Source organism: Triticum urartu, chromosome 6 (assembly GCF_003073215.2).
Source record: "Triticum urartu cultivar G1812 chromosome 6, Tu2.1, whole genome shotgun sequence".
Lineage (NCBI taxonomy): Eukaryota > Viridiplantae > Streptophyta > Magnoliopsida > Poales > Poaceae > Triticum > Triticum urartu.
Genome location: NC_053027.1, coordinates 508,432,491 through 508,452,273, shown reverse-complemented (window position 1 = coordinate 508,452,273; position 19,783 = coordinate 508,432,491). Strand labels below are relative to the sequence as shown.

General features: G+C 46.3%; 1 protein-coding gene across 1 annotated transcript; it reads right to left on the bottom strand.

Annotated features, from left to right (window-relative positions):
* Nucleotides 1-13,675: 13,675 nt before the first annotated feature.
* On the bottom strand, nucleotides 13,676-14,198 carry LOC125516886 (protein RKD1-like). The gene is made up of 2 exons (XM_048682164.1): nucleotides 13,971-14,198; nucleotides 13,676-13,873 (listed from the first exon to the last, which is right to left on the bottom strand). The coding sequence occupies exons 1-2, from the start codon at nucleotides 14,196-14,198 to the stop codon at nucleotides 13,676-13,678; spliced, it is 426 nt and encodes a 141-aa protein (XP_048538121.1).
* Nucleotides 14,199-19,783: the final 5,585 nt, after the last annotated feature.

Here is a 19,783-nt window from a genome sequence, read left to right as displayed (position 1 = left end):
TCAATATCTGAGTTACCAAGAACCATTGGAGAAGCCAGAAACTTGAAATCACCCATCAAGATAGAAATATCCGGAACCATCAAACTAGAACTCAGACGCTTAGCCGGAGAGACGACTTGCATAGCTCTAGGTAAAGCCTTAGTACTAAAATTGTTCTCCGATGCAAATGGAAATGACATGAAGGAATGCGATGCACCAGAGTTAAAAAGTACTTTTGCGGGAATATCATTAACAGGAAGGTTACCCATGATCACATCTAAAGAATCCTCTGCCTGGGCTGCATTCATCAAATTGACCTTGGCGTGCTTGGGGTTATGCTTGACCACAGCTGTACTTGCCGATCTGACAGGAGGAGGAGGAGGAAGACGCCTCTGGTTGAAACACTTGTTGGCATAGTGACCCTTCTGTTGGCACTTGTTGCACGTGATCTCTGAAAGCGGACGGTGATATGGAGCACTCGATCTTGGAGCTTGAGACGAAGTCTTGTTCTGAAAGCCAGGGTTGGGTGGGTGGGAAGATCCAATGCCACCTTTGCTCGTCTGCTGATACGGATGACGGAACGGAGGAGGAGGAAGCCAATACTTCTGCTGCTTGGCCACTTGAGTAGAGGAAGAAGGAGTAACATCTCTGACTCGCTTCTTGGAAGCATCACACCTCAACTGAGCAGCCTCTTGCTTCAGTGCCATGTTGTAGAACTCATCGTATCTCAAGGGATCAAAGAGGACAAGAGCTAGCTGAATTTCTTCTCTGAGACCACCCCTGAACTGGTATATCATGCTCTTCTCACCAGGGATGTCCTGCTTGGCAAAGCGGGCGAGCTTCTGGAACAACTTGTTGTAGTCGTAGACAGACAAAGAGCCTTGCTTCAAATTGCGGAATTCCTCACGCTTGCTTTCAACCACGCTTTGAGGAATATGATGAGCTCGGAAATCTCGACGAAAATCATCCCAAGTGATAACACGTCCACCTCTGGAATCCTTATACTGCTGGAACCATTCTGCAGCTTGATCTTTGAGTTGGAAGGAAGCGAACTTGACAAAGTCCTCATGCCTAACGTTACTGCACTCGAAATGCTTGCACAGATCCACAAGCCAATCGTCAGCATCGGTTGCCTCAACACAATTGCTGAAAGTCTTTGGCCCATTAGCAAGGAACTGGTTGAGTGTAGCAAAGTGATTCTGATTGCTGCCTTGATTCCCTTGGTTGCCTTGATTGCGCTCTTGGAGAATTTGCATGATCAACTATGTGTTTGCATTGGTTGCGGCCATTACAGCTTGCCATGCCTCTGGAGGAGGTGGAGGTGGTGGCGGATCAGGATTCGGAGTCGTGCGCGTTGGAGGAGCCATCCTGAAGAGGTTGACCACCATTAGCACATTGACAGAGAAATATTGAAGCTGAATCCAACAGAATGAAAATTGCAACATATAGTCTTCACATCCGAACAAAATGAACGAATGCATTCCTCTTGAAATGGTCACATATCCATAAATTGAGAAGCCACGTAGAATTAAGGTAGAGAAATAAATCAACAAGGTACGGATCAAGAACGAATAATCGGTAAGAAATCCCAATCTCAAACCAATATCTGTGGAAGAAGAACTAGAGCTACTAGAACTCCCACCTATGAACCTGGCTCTGATACCAACTTGTAACACCCTCGATGCGACTATAGCTCCCACTTGTCGAGGCACAACTTAGAGGCATAATCGCATTGAAGGCATATGTCGCAAGCTAGGCAATCTTCACAACATCCCATGTAATATAAATAATAATAAAGGGGAGATAACATAGTTGGCTTACACTCGCCACGTCAATCAAGTACATAAATAACATTACATCATCCAAACACTCATGGCCCGACTACGGCGCCAAAATAAAAGAGAACCAACATGCGACACGGTCCCAATCACCCCCAACTGGGCACCACTACTGATCGTTGGGAAAGGAAACATAGTAACGTTGAGAGTCCTCGTCGAACTCCCACTTGAGCTCGAGCGCGTCACCTGGAGCGGAATCATCAGGCCTTGCATCTGGTGTGAAAGTAATCTGTGAGCCACAGGGACTCAGCAATCTCGCACCCTCGCGATCAAGACTATTTAAGCTTATAGGTAAGGCAAGGTAAAGTGTATGTGGAGCTGCAGCAAGCGACTAGCAAATATGGTGGCTCACTTATTCGCAAAAGAGAGCGAGAAGAGGAGGCAAAGCACGAGAGAGAAACTAGAGAACAACCTGCGCAAACATTACTCCAACACCGTGTCCGCTTCCTGGACTCCGCCGAGAAGAGGCCATCACGGTAACACACTCAGTTGATTCATTTTAATTAAGTTAAGGTTCAAGTTATCTACAACCGGACATTAACAAATTCCCATCTGCCCATAACCGCGGGCATGGCTTTCGAAAGTTCAAATCCCTACAGGGGAGTCCCAACTTAGCCCATGACAAGCTCTCATGGTCAACGAAGGAATAGACCTCCTCCCAAGACGTTCCGATCAGACTCGGTATCTCGGTAATTCAAGCCACTTCGACAGGTTAAAACAAGACCAGCAACACCGCCCGAATGTGCCGACAAATCCTGATAGGACCTGCACATATTTCGTTCTCAGGGCACACTCAGATGAGACTAGCTACGAGTAAAACCAACCCTCAAGTTTCCCCGAGGTGGCCCCGCAGGCAGCTCAGTTCGGACCAACACTCAGAGGAGCACTGGAGGGGGGGGGGGGGGGTTAAAAATAAGATGACCCTTGGGCTCCGGTAACCCAAGGGAAAAAGAGGCTAGATGGCGAATGGTAAAACCAAGGTTGGGCATTGCTGGAAAAGCTTTAATCAAGGCGAACTATCAAGGGGTTCCCATTATAACCCAACCGCATAAGGAACGCAAAATCCGGGAACATAACACCGATATGACGGAAACTAGGGCGGCAAGAGTGGAACAAAACACTAGGCGAGAGGCCGAGCCTTCCACCCTTTACCAAGTATATAGATGCATTAAGATAACAAGATAATATAATGATATCCCAACAAGTAAATCAATGTTCCAACAAGGAACATCCTCCAATCTTCACCTGCAACTAGCAACGCTATAAGAGGGGCTGAGCAATGTGGTAACATAGCCAATCAATGGTTTGCTAGGACATGGTGGGTTAGAGGTTTGACATGGCAATTTGGGAGGCTTGAAAGCAAATGGTAGGCATCGTAGCAATGACATAGCAAAAGAGCGAGCAAACTAGCATAGCAAAGATAGTAGTGATTTCGAGGGTATGATCATCTTGCATGCACAGTTGTCAGAGTTGACTGGATCCTCGAAAGCAAACTCAACAGGATCCTCGTTAGCGAACTCGTCTCCCGGCTCTACCCAAACAAGACAAACAAGCAACAAGGATACAATCAACCACGTGCAAACTCAAACAACACAATGCAAAGATGATATGCTATGCGGGATGCGATGCGGAATGCAAAATGCAAGATATGACAGGATATGCAAGAACCTGGCCTCAACTTGGAAAACCAAGTGTGCCACTGGAAATATGAGATGAAATCGCTTGAAAACGATATAAAGAACGCCGGAATCGGAGTTACGGTTTGGAAATGGCAAGCGATTCAAAAATGACACCGGTCTGCGATTTACAGCAAGTAGCCATCTAAATACAATGAGATGAATATGCTACAGCAACAAACATGAGAACAAAATACATAGGAAGGGATGCATAACAATATGCTTAAACAAAAGTTCTAAGCAACTGAGCTCCGGCCAATTCATCCATTAACAGGTTCAAACAAGCATGCAAAAATGCATATGGCAAACAGATCTCACACTTAGCGAAATTAACACTTGTCTGGAATTTCAGATCAGGTAAGCCCTCTCGAGCAACAAAACTACATGCTACAGGAATCTGAACATGGCAAAAGTAAAGCATGGCATGGAAGTTACTCAAAGATCTTAACAAAAGTCCTTAGTGACCTTGAGCCAAAAGGGATCATAAAATACATTGCAAGCATGTGAACATAGCAAAACATAATCAGTTTCATACAGTGAAAACTGGAGCAAGCTGAAATATAGCTCAAGTAGGCATGTTTTACGAGCTCGATGCACTCACTATAGTGCAAGTCATGGCAATACAAGCATACATCCAGCAAGAAGGAACAAAATGCAAGCTAGAAATGGCAAGAACAATAGCATAGCATGCACGGATCAACTACAACATCATCGGCAAAATTGCAAACAAGTTGACAATATGCCCAGATTCACAAAGTAGCAAAAGTAGAGCTCGACTGAATCAAGCTAGGATGCTCCATAATTGCAAACAAAGACATGGATGGATAGAGCACTACAATATTAACAAAACATCCTTACTTATCATCCTCAAAAGAGACACGGATCACTAGGAAACAACATGAACATATGACATCATGAGATAAACAGCTCCAGGACAGTGAAATTACTAAGTCCCTGAAAATAGACTTAGCAAGTGCACCACTTTGCAAGCTTGCACAAGTCACCACACACATCACAAAAATACATGGGTTGCACCTCTGGAAAGATGACAAAACCCTTAACAAAATATATGTAGAGCATCAGGGCATATCATGCACACATTAATCATGGCAAAAATGACAAAAACCTAAATGGAGTAGCAGATTGACAATTAACTCAAGTAGCCCTCTTCTAACAGCATTTCGGGCATCAAGATGAACTCAAATGAAAATGATGCAATGGAATGAAATGATGTACTCTCTGAGATGAACATTTTGATATGCTATATGCATGAATCGGAGCTACGGATGCAAAGTTACGGTACGAACAGAGCACTTGGATCGGAATTTCTGGGACTTAGAGAAAAACAACCTCCGGATTAGGGTTTACTGTTCACCGGATCTAGATCGGGGCACGCAGATCGAGGTTCACCGCCGGGGCCTCGCCGGAGTCGAGCGAGGGCGGCCGGACTAGTGCCGGACGGGAGGACGGGCGCGGGGCGCGGAGGAGGACGAGCACGGGGCGACGGAGGTGGGTGCCGGAGTTGGGTCGCCGGCCCGCGGGTGCGCGCGGCGAGGAGCTTCGGCCGGGGAACAGCTCCGGCCGGCGAGCTGCGTGGCGCGACGATGGCTTGGGGTGGCACGGCGACCGGCGCGAGGGGGAGGCGGCGCGAGGAGGCGGGCGATGCGGCCGGGTCGGGCGGCGATGCGGGCCGGGGGGGGGCCCGGCCTGGGCCGCGCGGGCCGCGGGGAGTGCGGCGGCGATGTGGTCCGGGGCGCCCACGTGGCGGCTCCCGGTTGGCGGAGGCGGATCCGGACGTTGTCCGGCCTGTGCGGACACGTCCGGCGGCGGCGGAGATGGTTTTTTTAGGGTTGACGAGGGGATCGAATTTGGAATGGAGGGGAGGCTATAAATAGGCATAGAGGGAGTTAGGAGAGTCCAAATGAGGTGCGGTTTTCGGCCACGCGATCGTGATCGAACGCTCTAGATGATGGAGCAGAGTTAGGTGGTTTTTGGGCCAAATTGGAGGGGTGTTGGGCTGCAACACACGCGAGGCCTTTTCGGTCCCTCGGTTAACCGTTGGAGTATCAAACGAAGTCCAAATGATACGAAACTTGACAGGCGGTCTACCGGTAGTAAACCAAGGCCGCTTGGCAAGTCTCGGTCCAATCCAGAAACGTTTAATCCCCACACACGAAAGAAAGCTAGAAATGACCACCGAAGGAGAACGAAGCGCCGGAATGCAAAACGGACAACGAGGAAAATGCTCGAATGCATGAGACGAACACGTATGCAAATGCAATGCACATGATGACATGATATGAGATGCATGAAAACGACAACAACACACGGAGACAAAAAACCCGAACCCGAGAAAATAAATATAACTTAACGCCGGAAACGGCAAGAGTTGAAGTACAAATTGGGAAAGTTACACCCGGGGTGTTACACCGGAGCCGGTGATGGTGACTCCCTTGGTGTCGTTTCCTTCTTGAAGGCATCATCGAGGTAAAGCTCCTAACTCCTTCCGCTTCCTCTAAGGAAACCCAAGATCGGTCGATCGGATGACGGTGGTGCACTTGTGTCATTTTCTCCTTGGGGGCGTCATTCTTGGAGGTGTGCATTGGCTTGAGGGACCAGTGGACGGTTCCAACAATGGAGTGGCATTCCACATGACGCATCAACGACGTGGAGTCTTAGTAGCGTGGCACGGCGGGGCCTCCTCGCTGGATGTGTGATGATGGACACACGTAGGGATGAGGCGTTGTCTAGCGCCGTGGGGGAATCGACGGCAGGTCTGGCAAGCATACCTGCTCTGAACATGGATCAATGGAGGATGGCGGGGATGACCTATGAGAGTGCTCTGGACTGGTTTGTGCCCCAAACCGAGTATGTGGCTTGGTTGGTGCCTTTGGCTTTAGATGTTAGGCATTTGTCCGATGTCTATTTGGTATTATGCTCGGACCATCGACACTCCTTCATGAAGTGGATAGGATTAGCGATAGTTGTTGCTAAGATGGTGGCTTCAGACTACCTGATGTACTATATAAGGTCTTTGTGAATAATTATTAAAATGGTTGCATGCATCTCCCAGATGCAGAAAGCCAGGGGTCATCATCCTTTTCGAAAAAAATCAGTTAACTGAAAAAAAACTGCATCTGTCACTTTGATATAGGGTATGGGGCCCTTAGATCTTCATCCAATGGTCCAAAACATACTGTGTTATTGTACATCTTCTATCTCCAGCAATTCTTCCTCACACAGCCGCCGGCTTGCCCATGCCTAACCGCCTGCTTCCGCCCCCGCCCCCGCCCCCTCCCGTGGTCGGCAGCTAGCGCCACCTTGCCACCCCGCCCTCCCCTCTACCTCCCCCACCGTCGTGCTAGCCACCGTCCCGGCCATCCCTCTAAGCTCCGACGCATCGGAAAACAACTCTGATGATTTCATGCACCCCCACCCTCTAAGATAGATAATAGGACCATGGTCCCCCTAAGATACATAGTGGGGTTCTCTTCTCCGACGATGTCCAACATGAAGGAAGGAAGGAAAGAGGTGACTGCCACGAGGAAAATTTTTAGGTACTTGACAAATAGCAAAACCGATAATTATTTACAACCAATACGCCTCCACAGCCCCTGTGTTTCTTCACCTCACTCCAGGCGATCAGGGTTCCCTGCTCCCATCGGCGTTGCCGCCTGCTGCCATTACATCTCATCTCACGTGACTTTAGGGCCACAGAGACATGGTGAACCCCGACGGTGGCAGAGGCAGGGTCGTCAGCAGGGGCCTGGGCCCTTCCCAATATCCTAATTTCCTTCTACTATGCATATGGACAGTGGAATTGTTTTACTATTATCTACAACCGCCCTCCCTCAACTGTAGATTTTAGGCCTTCCTATCTTCGTTAGTGGACCCCGACCCTTGCTGGCAGGAGGACGCCTTCTCTGTTTTTTAGTTTTTTTATTTAGTTTGTTTAGTGTTTGTGTCATGTTCAGGAAGGCGGGGCAGCAATGACTCCCATGGAGATAGAATAAGGTTATCCCTCCTAGCCCACATTATGACAGTGTGTCTAGTGTCGTCGGAGGATGTATGGAGGTGATGTTGATATATTAGGCAAATTTATGATTAATTTCAGTAAATAACTCTTGACTAAAACAGAAAGTAGCATGCATCAATCTAGCATACTAGAAGAACAAGAAAACATGCACATCAATATCGCACATGTAACAACAACCATAAATTGAGACGCTCCAAAAAACCATAATTTGAGACATGAATAAATCATGATAAACGTATTGTTAGTTAGTAGTCGTAGCTGTTGCCTTACACAAAGGGCCAATGTAGGTGACATGTGATATTCCTATCCACACGAGCATATATGAACAACCCACACGGTACACATATAAACAACTCGTGAGCTCCAAGTTATGCAACTCGCTTGGAGCAAGCCCCAACGATTAACAGTATATTTGCTAAAACAGGCAACATCCACTAGAAAGTTTCTTAAAACAATGACATTGCACACCATTGCTGGACATTGACAATACCAAACATGCGGTTTCATGTTTTTGGCAGAGAAATGACAGCAGTGTCAGAGCGACGAAGGGCTTAAACAACAAAAGCGGGGAGAAGCACGAGCGCGACCAATGGAGCGAAGGGGACACCGAACCGAAACAGAAGCAGGGAACCGGACGCTGGCTTGCGACCTGGCACTGAGGAGTGCCTCAGGGTGTTGCCGACCGCCGTCGGGATGAAAAGCTTCTTCGACAGTAGCTTACACCCCTGGTTCATGCTCCTGTTTCGAGAAGGACATCGTCACCTTCCTAGACAAGGGTGCTCATCATGAAGCTGATGGATGACCTTCCATACACTTTCAGCCCACGCGCCCAGGCATTGTGCTGCTTGCCGCCCACACTGACCTCCACAGTGATGACCTCTGGCACACACAGGTAGCCCTGTGTCTGCCAGCCATCACACCGAAGGATGTCCACCTATAGGCCACGCTTGCTGCCAGCAAGAGCAAAGGAATGCGAAAGGAAGCCTAGTGTGTGCGGCGCTCTATGTGTGGCGTAAAACAACAAACTTATAGTAAATCACAACCGTATTAAGGAAAAGACCAAAATACCCACAAAGACCACCGAATTGGCACGCCCCGACACACACAAGTTGTTAACAGTCCCAGGCATCCCCTCACGGGTCAGACCCAACAACCCAATTCGCCAAGCAACTTATGTTCATACCCCGATGCAGCCCGCGTCAGCCGAGTGAAAGAACTCGGCACAAAGAGAGCGCCATTGCGAAGCAACCCGACAAGGGCAAGTGTGTGCGTGCCTAACCTCTTGTCATCACGACCCCTGGCCGGATGGAACTCATGGCCGGCTGGCCCACCATCGTGATCACTTCCCCCCTCCAACCACCTGGCACGCGCCACCTTGAGGCGGGCGCGCGCGAGGTCCCCACTGGAGTGAGCGACACACCCGCCCTGGACCAAAGGAAATTGATAGGCTGCCCCAGCCTTCCTGTCGCGCGTGAGCGGGCATGAGAGAGGGCGCACCCACGGGTGTCCGAAACCACGCCATGACGCTGGACCCGATCGCGCCCGCAACCCACACATTCATGGCCCTCAAGGCGAGCCACCTAGGTGTGCGTTGTCCGGATAGATCGGATGGCATGGAAAGCCCCAAATAGGTGCCCGCGAAACTGACCGTGCGGAGACCCTTCTCGCCTGTAGAGGCGACTAGAAGTCGATACTCTAACATCTTTAATAAAAGTAATGTCGTAATCAAGTCAACTGCGAAAGCGAGTCATCAATTAGCAGTTTGAGAAATATCCGTTTGAGTTTTAACAATTGAAATAATCTTACTCATGTTATAGTTCATATGCATAAGAGCATCTATAGCTGGACGCCTCAAACTCGCCTCATACGTCCGGACGGGCCGTCCGATCACTGTCCGGTCATGATTTTTTGACCCAGACGGACTCCTGAAACAACCCTCAACGCCCGGGCTAACTGGCACCCCCCATATCCAGCCCAAATATGGGGGCGCCCGGGCGCCAGGGCACGCCTGCCACGTCGGACCCGGCCCATGCTGGCCCACAGACCCCATGTAAATTCCTCCCCATCTGCTCGCCGTACCAAACTCTAGCCACTTCACTCCCCTCCGCTCCGCTGCCCTCCGACACCCAAGCTCGTCTCTAGCTCCTTCCAGCCGTCTTCGGCATGGCGGGTAGCGGATCCGAGTCCTTCACCTCTAGATCCGTCGACCCTGAGCTCATCCCACGTGGCCCAGAGTAGGAAACGGTCGTTCGGCTTGCGCTCCGTGTGCCCGGGAGGACGCCCGTGCACGACTTCGCTCAGACTCCATTCGTTGGGAATCCATTGTGTCTGCCCAAATGGCACATGGATCCAGCGCTAAGCCAGCCGTAGCTGCCTCGCCGGAGGCCGTGCAGTCTGTCTGGCGTCCGAATGCGCTGGTGGACGTGCAACCCCTCCGTTGGCGCCCCGATATTCGGGACACACCATCGTCCCACGAGGCCAGGCGTGCCCGTTGTGCAAGGCACCAGGTGTAGGAGGCGGCGGCAGCCCTCGCGGTGGCGGGCGTCGGCAAGGCGGAGTCGCATTCTCCGGCGGCCCGTATGGGGCATCAGTCCAGGCGACGTAGCCGCATCATGGTGGACGACGGGGACTCGTCCCCGGACGGATCCGTCATCGATCTAATGTCCACCGGCACCTAACGGGTTTCGGGCTCCGACGAGGAAGAGTAGGGCATGGGAGACGGCGACGCATTGAGTCCCGTGAGCTGGCTCATGTCTCATGCCCTACTTTACCTTGCCAGCGACAGGATCAACATTATGAGGAGCACAGCCGACCGCCGGGCATGGCCAGGGCGAGCCGGTAGCTGCACCGAGCGAGCTTCGTTTAGATTAGGTTTCACATTGCATGTAATAATATGGATCGAGTTCACCTGTAGGCTCCCTCTCCCACCTCTCCCCTGGGTCGCCCCCGCGCGGCGACCAGGGGTGAACCCTAGCGCCGCCAAGCCCTCGGCTCCCTCTCCCACCTCTCCTGCTCGCCGCCGCCGGGCAAAGCCCGGTTGGCACCGGCGGCAGCGGGATCTCTCCTCTCCACTGCAGCCGGACCTAGCGTGGGTGGCCTTCGGCGGCGGTTGGCGGCGCGTTGGCGACGGAGCGCGCCGGCGAGGACTCAGGGGGCGACGGCAGGAGCTACTTCCCCCGGTGGTGGCGTGGGAGGCCGTTCGGGGCGCTCCTATGGTGGTCGTGGTCGATATGTTTCAGATCTGACCGCCGGTGCCTCGGGCGGCGCAGGGATCTCGGGGTGGCGGCCTCGGTCGGTGGCGCGCGGTGCGGCCTGCCTGGCGGGCGGCACCCGCGGGTGCAGATGGGGGGGCCTTCCACGACTGCATGGGCGGCATGGAGGCGGCGGCGCTGCGGCGGCTCCTCGATGGCCGACTGGAGTTCCATGGGAGGCGTCGTCTCCGACTCGATCTACTCCGGTTCATGCTGGCTACGGTAGCGACTACGGTCGACGCCAATACTGCCTGGATGGATTTGGCGGGTGGGCATGGATCCGGGGGAAACTCCAGGTCGGCGTGGCGGCCGCACCAAAGTTGACGCCCTCGGCGCCAATTCCCTTCCTGGAGGCTTCGTTGTGGATCATACGCCCACACCTCTGCCATGAGCGCAGGCGAAAGCATCTGTTCCTCTGTTTGGGTGACGATGGCACTTTGGTGTCGTGTTCCTTCCTGAAGGCGTGGCCGAGGACTGCGCGGGTGGTGGAGTTGCTGGTAGTTCGGAGTCGACGCGAGATGGCATGTAGGTGGATCGGTGTGGCATCAACAGTATCATCGACGGTGGGTCTTGGCGGCATGGCGCAGTGGAGACTCGGTGTCCGATGCGCGGAGATGGACTCGCGCAGGAGGAGGAAGCTGTCTGGCGTCATGGTGGCGTGGACGGTAGCTAGACCATGCAAGGTAGATGCAACAGTACAACTCTGAAGATGGATTGGTGGCAAGTGGCTGCGGCGGCCTCATACCCGGCAGGCGTCCGTGGTTGAGGAGCGCGCCGGACTGGTGGGTGCGCATACCCGGCAGGCATCCTGGTTGGGACCTCAGGTCTTATATGTTAGGTCTGGCTGCGATGTCTGTTTTGTATTAGGCCCAGGCTATCAGCGTCCCTTCATCAATTGGATATGTGTAGCGACAGTTGTTGCTTAGACCGTGGCTTTAATTTTACTGTTGTATAATTTTGTAAGGTCTTGTGAGAATAATTAATAAAGTGACCGTATGTATTGTCCAGATGCAGAGGCTATCCTCCTTTTCTAAAAGGAATGTAATAATATGGATATGAGGTTTTTAATTTGAAATATCTAGATATGGAATGCATTTTTTTAGACGTGTCTGGTCACTGTCTGCGGGCACGTCCAGATGCGACTGCAGACGTTTAAAAGGTCGGATTTACCAAGTCCGGCTGCAGATGCTGTAAGAGACTGATAGAGATGAGAGTTACGAAGAGACGCCGCCGCCGCTACATAGTCCAGCCCATCACCTAGCTGACCTGACAATAAACTGTCCAACATCCAACATCCAACATCCAACGTCCATGTGCCAAAAACAAAAGCAGGGTTCTGGGTTCACTGCCGCCTACATTTGACAGCCGAAACATATAAATGAGACAACTCTGATAGAAAAGTAAATTTAGAGACTATTTATGTAGCGTCGAGGCCACGAAGCGCTGTCGCAAAGGCAGAAGTGTTCATAGTTCCTTTGGAGTTCAGTCATCTTCAGTTTTGACTTCTTCCATCGCAGCATGACCACCACCATGTCCTGTCACGGTTATGTCTTGCAGTGTTGCAGCCCCCTCGATCCGCGCTTCTGTGTCTCGGGCTTCATGTAGACCAACACAATATGTTAGGAACGAAAGAGCGTGACAAATCAGTTTCACACGAGCTATGAGCTATGAGCTACGAAGCAGAAGCTATTGCTATAAAACTAATTTGGATTTTGTCAAAAAATGAATGGGGTTAAAGATCGCATAATGCTAACATAAATACCATCTAAAATGGACCTGTAACAAATGTAAGTTTTAATCTCAGCTATTAATCTGCATCAGGAGTCACAATCTAAGATGTGTGCTCTGAAGCAAAACTCACATTGATAAATCTCAAAGTGAAAAAAGCACTTCCCCACAAAAAAAGGGGTGACAAAACACTTGAGTGATTACCTCACAAATGTTTGGTGTTTACTCGTGACTATATTTTGTACTCTATTTGTATGGATATATGCAAGATGTATTTTGTTTGCCAATGTTCGAGCTTTAACCCACTATTAATTTGATAATATGTATGTGATTTATATGACACAACATTTGTAGTATCCAATAATTCCAGAAAACCAAAACCGAAGATGACTCTGATTGTTAACTATTGACAAAACAGCGTACACGAAATTTATGGTCAAAGGTTGAAATAGCAGATTTGCTAATTCTCATCTTTGGTGAGAAATAACGATGTCTTATATATTCCCTCCATTTCATAATGTAGTGCATATACTTTTTGGAAAGTCAATTCACACAAACTTTGACTAAGTTTGTAAAAAATATATTTACATTTAGAACGTCAAACATATATCATCAGATTCATCATAAGATGTAGTTTCATATTTTTTATATTTTATATTGTAAATATAACTAATTTTCTCTATAAACTTGGTCAAACTCTACAAGTTTGACTTTTGAAAAAAAATCTATACACGCTATATTTTGAAACGGAGGAAGTAACTCCTACATCATTTGATTAATCAAACAAAGAAAAGAAAAGAAAAAATTCGCATGCATCTTGGTGTAAAATCAAATGGTGTAGTTGTTACTCCCTCCGTTCCTAAATATTTGTCTTTTTAGATATTTCAATAAGTGACTACATACGAAGCAAAATGAGTGAATCTACACTCTAAAATATATTTATATACATCCGTATGTAGTATTTCATTTGAAATCTCTAAAAAGATAAATATTTAGGAACGGAGGGAGTAGATGTGACCCAGTTAATTCTCATCTAGAGGGCTAGTCATAACCTTGAACTTGAGTAAACAAAACGTGTATGCGGGCAGATGGAGTATGTTATTTCGAAGTGCACTAGAACCTTTTCAAGACGGACAACAGGAAATAACATGGTCTACATCCCCGTCATTAATCAAGAACCTTACCGAGTTTCCTCTTTCTTCGGCGGCAATACATCTCCTTGTAACATGCTTGCCTAAACTCCTTCGTCTTCTCATCCAGCTGAACATCAGGTCTCTCCACAATCAGTTTCATCTCCTGCTGCAACTTCCGCACCAGGATCTTAGTTTGCCCTGCCCTTTCCAGGGTGCCTTCATTCCCGAGCTCCTGCAGGACATGACATTGATACTCACCTACCTTGCAGATTTGCAAACGTATGCTGAAGAAATCAGGAGTGCTAGAAGAGTTGTAACAGGGAGAGCACCTTAACATCATCGATGACCTTCTGTAGACTTCTCACCTTGCGCGCCGGCCACCGGCGGATCCCGAGCTCCCTGCATCTCTTCTTCAGAAGCGTCATCCCCACACCGAGCTCCCGCGCCGCCTCATGGATCAGCATGCAGAAAAACTTCGACACCAACTCGAAGGTGAGCGATGGCTTCTCCACCGATCCGTTGCCCAGATGCCCTTGTGTTTGTGTGGCCTTCTCCATGGCGTGTGCGTTCAGGAGATGGCACTGCTGCTGACCTGTAGTACCTAGTGTGTGAAAGGTGACTCCTTATAGTGCCGATGGATTTGCACGAGGCACTAGGAATTACTGCACGCCTTGGTAATTGTATTGACTCATTGGGTCAAACGTCCAATGAGACTAGGAAGCTTTCTCATCCCCTTTTACTTCTTTGTTTCAGATTTATGGCATAATACACATATTTCAAGAACTAAGTTTGATCAACAATTATACTAATATAAAATTCAAATTCCACATATTCTAGAGTATAAATTATACGACGTATAATTAACATCATTGGATATATTCAAAACAATTTCTATTACCAGTATATATTGTTTGAAATACTATAATTAAATAGAAACAAAAAAATGCTTAACGAAGTCTGAACGCCAGCTATAGCATGGTGGACATGGTGTTTAATGGTACAAATTCATCTCCTATGCAGGTTATCTACTCATATACGCACTAACTTCGTTTGTGGTTTTACTCTAGGTTTTTTGCAGCACCAATCAATGTTACAATGGTGTGTACACTCTTGGAGCAGGTGGTGAAGGATATATTTACCCCACATGAGTGGCGGCATAGTCTACGGATATGCCTCCCACATTCGTTGTCATAGGCATGGTTTGGGTCATGAACGACTTTATTGTTGACTGACGTCTTTTATATTTTTATACTTCTAATTATCTTGGTTGTGTGCATCCTAGTCATGTAGAGAATGGATATATGCTTATTATGAGTTTTATCCTCTTGATGCTATATTTTAAGTTAATAAAAGCACCATTTGTCATGAAAAAAAAATGTAGTTGGGTATCTCGGCCACTTTAAGCAATGTATTTTTGCCCTGGCCATTACACCAAGCGCTATATTTCTCTTTTACACAGGTTTTTGCACCGTCTCTTTGAGATAGTACCCACATCTTTATGTCTTTCATGTGGGTCGGTACTTATCTTACAACGAATTTTGTCACCTTAAAACCGTTATAGTTACATTTGATGTTCACAAAGGCTTCACTTTTCGACTTCCCTGTCACCAGTTCATCAACTTTCTTGACCTTTCGACAGTAGGCAGGAGCTAAGCCCACACATGATATTACGACTTTGTGAAGCCCTGTGTTTTTGATAAGCTGCCGTCCAAGCCTACGCACCGTGACCCCCTTTTGGTGAGGGGGCACCCTCCTCGAAGTTACGTGGCAGCTGTAATTGACTGGAACATGCTCCATCATACTGTTAGTCATGTGCCCATCAACCTCCACGCCTCCTATAATTACTTGACTACGCTACAAACTAATCCATATTTACCTTAAAAATAATAATCCATATTGGCCTAAAAACACCAATTTGGATTACTTCTAAAAGAGAAAAACCAATTCAAATATTTCAAAATATAGTTTGATAAAACCTGGTTCTCTTCATGTGTAGATGCCTATCAGGTGCCTTGCACCTTAGCAAATATGGGTTTACGCTATGAGGACCCAATGTACGTTGAGTATGAATGTTAATGGTCCGACGCAAGTCACTGAACTTGTATTCAGCGGTATGCCCAACTGATTTCTTAATGAAGCTTCGGCTCTAATGTTCAAAAACAAATATAGTTCGCTAAGGCAAAATATAATTTTATGTTAATTTTAGCACCTAATAACACATCACCGTCCAGAACAAGACTATTGCATATCAGATGGAAAAAATATTTTTCAACCAGGTCGATGATAAAAACAAATAATCGGATATGTTTTTTACCGATAAAATACACAACACTATGTTAGAATAACTCGAGGTGCATAATCGATTTATGAGGAAGCAATCACAAGATGCAGGGCACCGAGATTTGTTAACGAGGTTCACCGAACATCGGCTACATCCCCAGAGCCTAACTATGTGCGCTACTCCCCATGATAGCTCTACAATACAGCACACCAGCCACCCGGGCACCGACACACGTCGTCGACGCCTCCTGTGTGTCTGTACTATTATGTTGGCATGTGTTAAATCGTGCGTGTACCCCTGAGTCAGCACGTCCTGAACCCATGGGCATATGCACCCACTTTTTGAAAAACACATTTCAAACACATTTTCAAATGTCGAAAAATTCAAAAAAAAAATTCCACACATACATGTTCGCAAATGTGTGTGCACGGCATAAAGTTTTGTGAAAAATGTCTTTTCATTTTGTCTTCGCAAGAAAGACAAATTTTAGTGCTTCTAAATATTGTTTTACGACACAATTTTTGTCTTTTTTGCATAGGCCACAAAAAAGTTATTTTTTCGTGAAACTTTATGTACGCACATAAAACATGAAGACATATCCGTGCAATCTTTTTCAGATCATTTTAGCATTTAGAGATGTGTTTTCCAAAGTGGGTTCATATATATCCGGGTTCATCGATGCAGTTTCCGTTTACCCCACATTACATAAGAGTCCCGGAATACAAGTGTTCTATCAGGACATGACTACATATATACAGTGTCTACATACCATATGGCTCAGAGTCCAAGTGTAACCTACATTGCACATAATATTCTTCACAACTCTAACAAAGTCCACATTGACAAATATTCTCCATCACATTGAATTCATCAATGCATCAAACTTTCATGTACATTGGACTTGAACTTATCCTATGAGTGTTGTTGCTACTCCCAGACACCATGTAAGTCCACCTGCAACTGTAGTCCCTTCTCTTCTTCATCACAATCAACACTCAATCAAAATTAAGTTCCTCTTTACTCTACTTTGTGCTCTCAATTTCTAGAATATCCGTTCAACGTCATCACATACTGACCACTGATCTGCATGAAAGTGGACAACTCACTTATCAGGTGTCACACATAAGAGTTGCCTGAACTCAACAGTTTTTCTCATTTTTGAGTGTCTATCTGAAACTTGAAGGGATTTCACTGTTGCTTATACTCATCCTGAGCCAAATTCACGGTTGTCTAACCGCATGTATGACCACCAGAGCCATGTCCCACCTCCATGTCTAGTGCTTACCACACACCTCGCCACTGTCATCGCGTCGAGCGTCTGTTGTTCTGGTCAAGTCTTCAGGGCCGCAAACCCACACCGTCCAACCCTGCTTCAAAGTACCACCAATCATCACCGACCTATGACGAGTCACACATATCCCTCAAACCATGGAGTTCTAGCCCAAACAACATGCTTCTTGCTTTTCGCATTGAAATATGCTTCGATTCTCCAGATCCTTACACTGTAGATGATCAATCCATCCTCACGCCCCGTCGACTTCAAGCTCCCATGTGCACCGTCTTGAATCAACCCCGCGCCAGTCTTGTCGAAGCCACACAAGCCCTCGAGCCCTATGGATGCTTTTAATGATATGGAAAATTTGGTGGGATCACCGCCAATAATGATTAATGAAACAACATTAACCTTGGAACATGTGATGCAAAGGCTTGATGTTATTGAGAATAAAATTTCTACCATAGAGCATATTGAAAATTTGGATAAAAAGATTCATAATCATATTACTCAAATTGGATCAAAGGTGGGAATTACTTTAAAAACTCTAAAGGATAAGGAGCCTATAATTGATGAGAGGGTCGAACAAAGTCCCACAAGAACCGATAAATTGGAGGATATTATTACCAATTTGGGTACCGCTTTTGCTTCTGTCAAGACTACTCCAAAATTTCCTCCTAATAAAACTAGTAAGTTTATTTATGTTCCTAAAAATAAGGGCGGATCATCTAGTAAAGTAAACAGGGATTTTAAGATGATAAGTATTTGCCCTACTACTTTATCAATATGATTAAGGAAACCACTCTTAGGAACGAATTTCTTGATTTTCTACCTGGGAGTGTGATCATCAACAAACATAATGAAATACCTAGGAAGTATGGATGTGCAATTGAGGAATTGAATACCCAAGATGACAATACCTAGATCTATGCAATATGCCTAGCTAGGGGCGTAAAACAATAGCGCTTGTTGGGAGGCAACCCAATTTTATTTTATGTTTTTGCTTTTGCTTCTGTTTTTAATAAACATGCTATTATACTTCTGTTATGATTGTGTTTTAGTGTTTTAATTAGTGTTTGAGCCAAGTAAGACCTTTGGGATGATTTTGGTGATAGTTGATTTGATTATGTGAAAAACAGAAACTTTTGCGTCCGGTAGCAGAATTGTTAAAATTTTCTGGAGCGTGATAAAATTCTGAATTATTTCCAATTTATTAATATACAAATTTCATACATTTTACTAATTTTTTATAGAATTTTTGGAGTTACAGAAGTTTGTACAAAGTCTAGATTACTACAGACTGTTATGTTTTTGACAGATTCTGTTTTCATTGTGTTGTTCGCTTATTTTGATGAATCTATGGTTGTATGGGGGGGGTATGAACCATGATGAAGTTAGAATATAGTACTCCCTTCGTTCACTTTTGTAAGTCATTTCAGACAACTCAAAGTGGGTTGTTTTGTACATTGTTTGAAATGTCTTTAAGGACTTATAAAAGTGAACAGAGGGAGTAGATATAATGCAAATATAAAATTGGAATGAGCTTACAACAGTACCTAAAGGTGCCGATTTGCTTTATTATACTGACAAATCCCACGAGTTTTCTGTTGAGTTTTGTGTTGTGAAGTTTTCAAGTTTTGGGTGAAGTTTCGATAGACTACAAAATAAGGAGTGACAAGAGCCTCATCTTGGGGATTGCCATGACACCCCAAGGTAATATTCAAGGACAACCGAGAATCTAAGCTTGGGGATGCCCCTGATGGCATCCCCTCTTATGTCTACGATCCATCTATAAATTACTTGAGCCAATATTTTTATTCACCACATGATATGTGTTTTGCTTGGAGCGTCTTGTATTATATGAGTCTTTGCTTTATTTTCTTTTTAGTTTTCCACAATCATCCTTATTGTACACACCTTTTGAGAGGGACACACATTAATCATGAATTTATTAGAATACTATATGTGCTTCACTTATATTTTTGAGCTAGGTAGTTGCTATAGTGCTTCACTTATACTTTTTAGAGAATGACGGGGGTTATATTTTGAAGAAATTGATGAACTCTCATGCTTCACTTACATTATTTTGAGATTCTCTTATAAATAGTATGGCAATTTGCTTAGATTATGAATTTAGTCCTAATATGATGGGTATTCAAGCGGGATATAATAAAAACTTTCATGAAGATCATTGAATATATGAGAAGTTTGATTCCTTGCATTTATTTTGAGATATAAAGATGGTGATAGTCATGCTAGTGAGTAATTGTGGTTTAGTAAGAATATTTGTGTTAAGGTTTGTGATTCCCGAAGCATGCACGTATGATCTCTCGTTATGCTATGAAATTGGAGCATGATTTATTTTTGATTGTCTTCCTTATGAGTGGCGGCCAGGGACGAGCGATGGTCTTTTACTACCAATCTATCCCCCTAGGAGCATGCGTAGTAGTACTTTTCTTCGAGGGATAATAAACTTTTGCAATAAGTATGTGAGTTCTTTATGACTAATGTTGAGTCCATGGATTATACGCATTCTCACCCTTCCGCATTTTGCTAGCCTCTTCGGTACCGTGCATTGCCCTTACTCA

Coding starts and splice junctions, on each gene's coding strand:
- LOC125516886 (XM_048682164.1), bottom strand. CDS start 14,198: ATGGAGAAGGCCACACAAACACAAGGGCATCTGGGCAACGGATCGGTG. Junction 13,874..13,970: donor AGGTCATCGATGATGTTAAG/GTGCTCTCCCTG, acceptor CATGTCCTGCAG/GAGCTCGGGAATGAAGGCAC.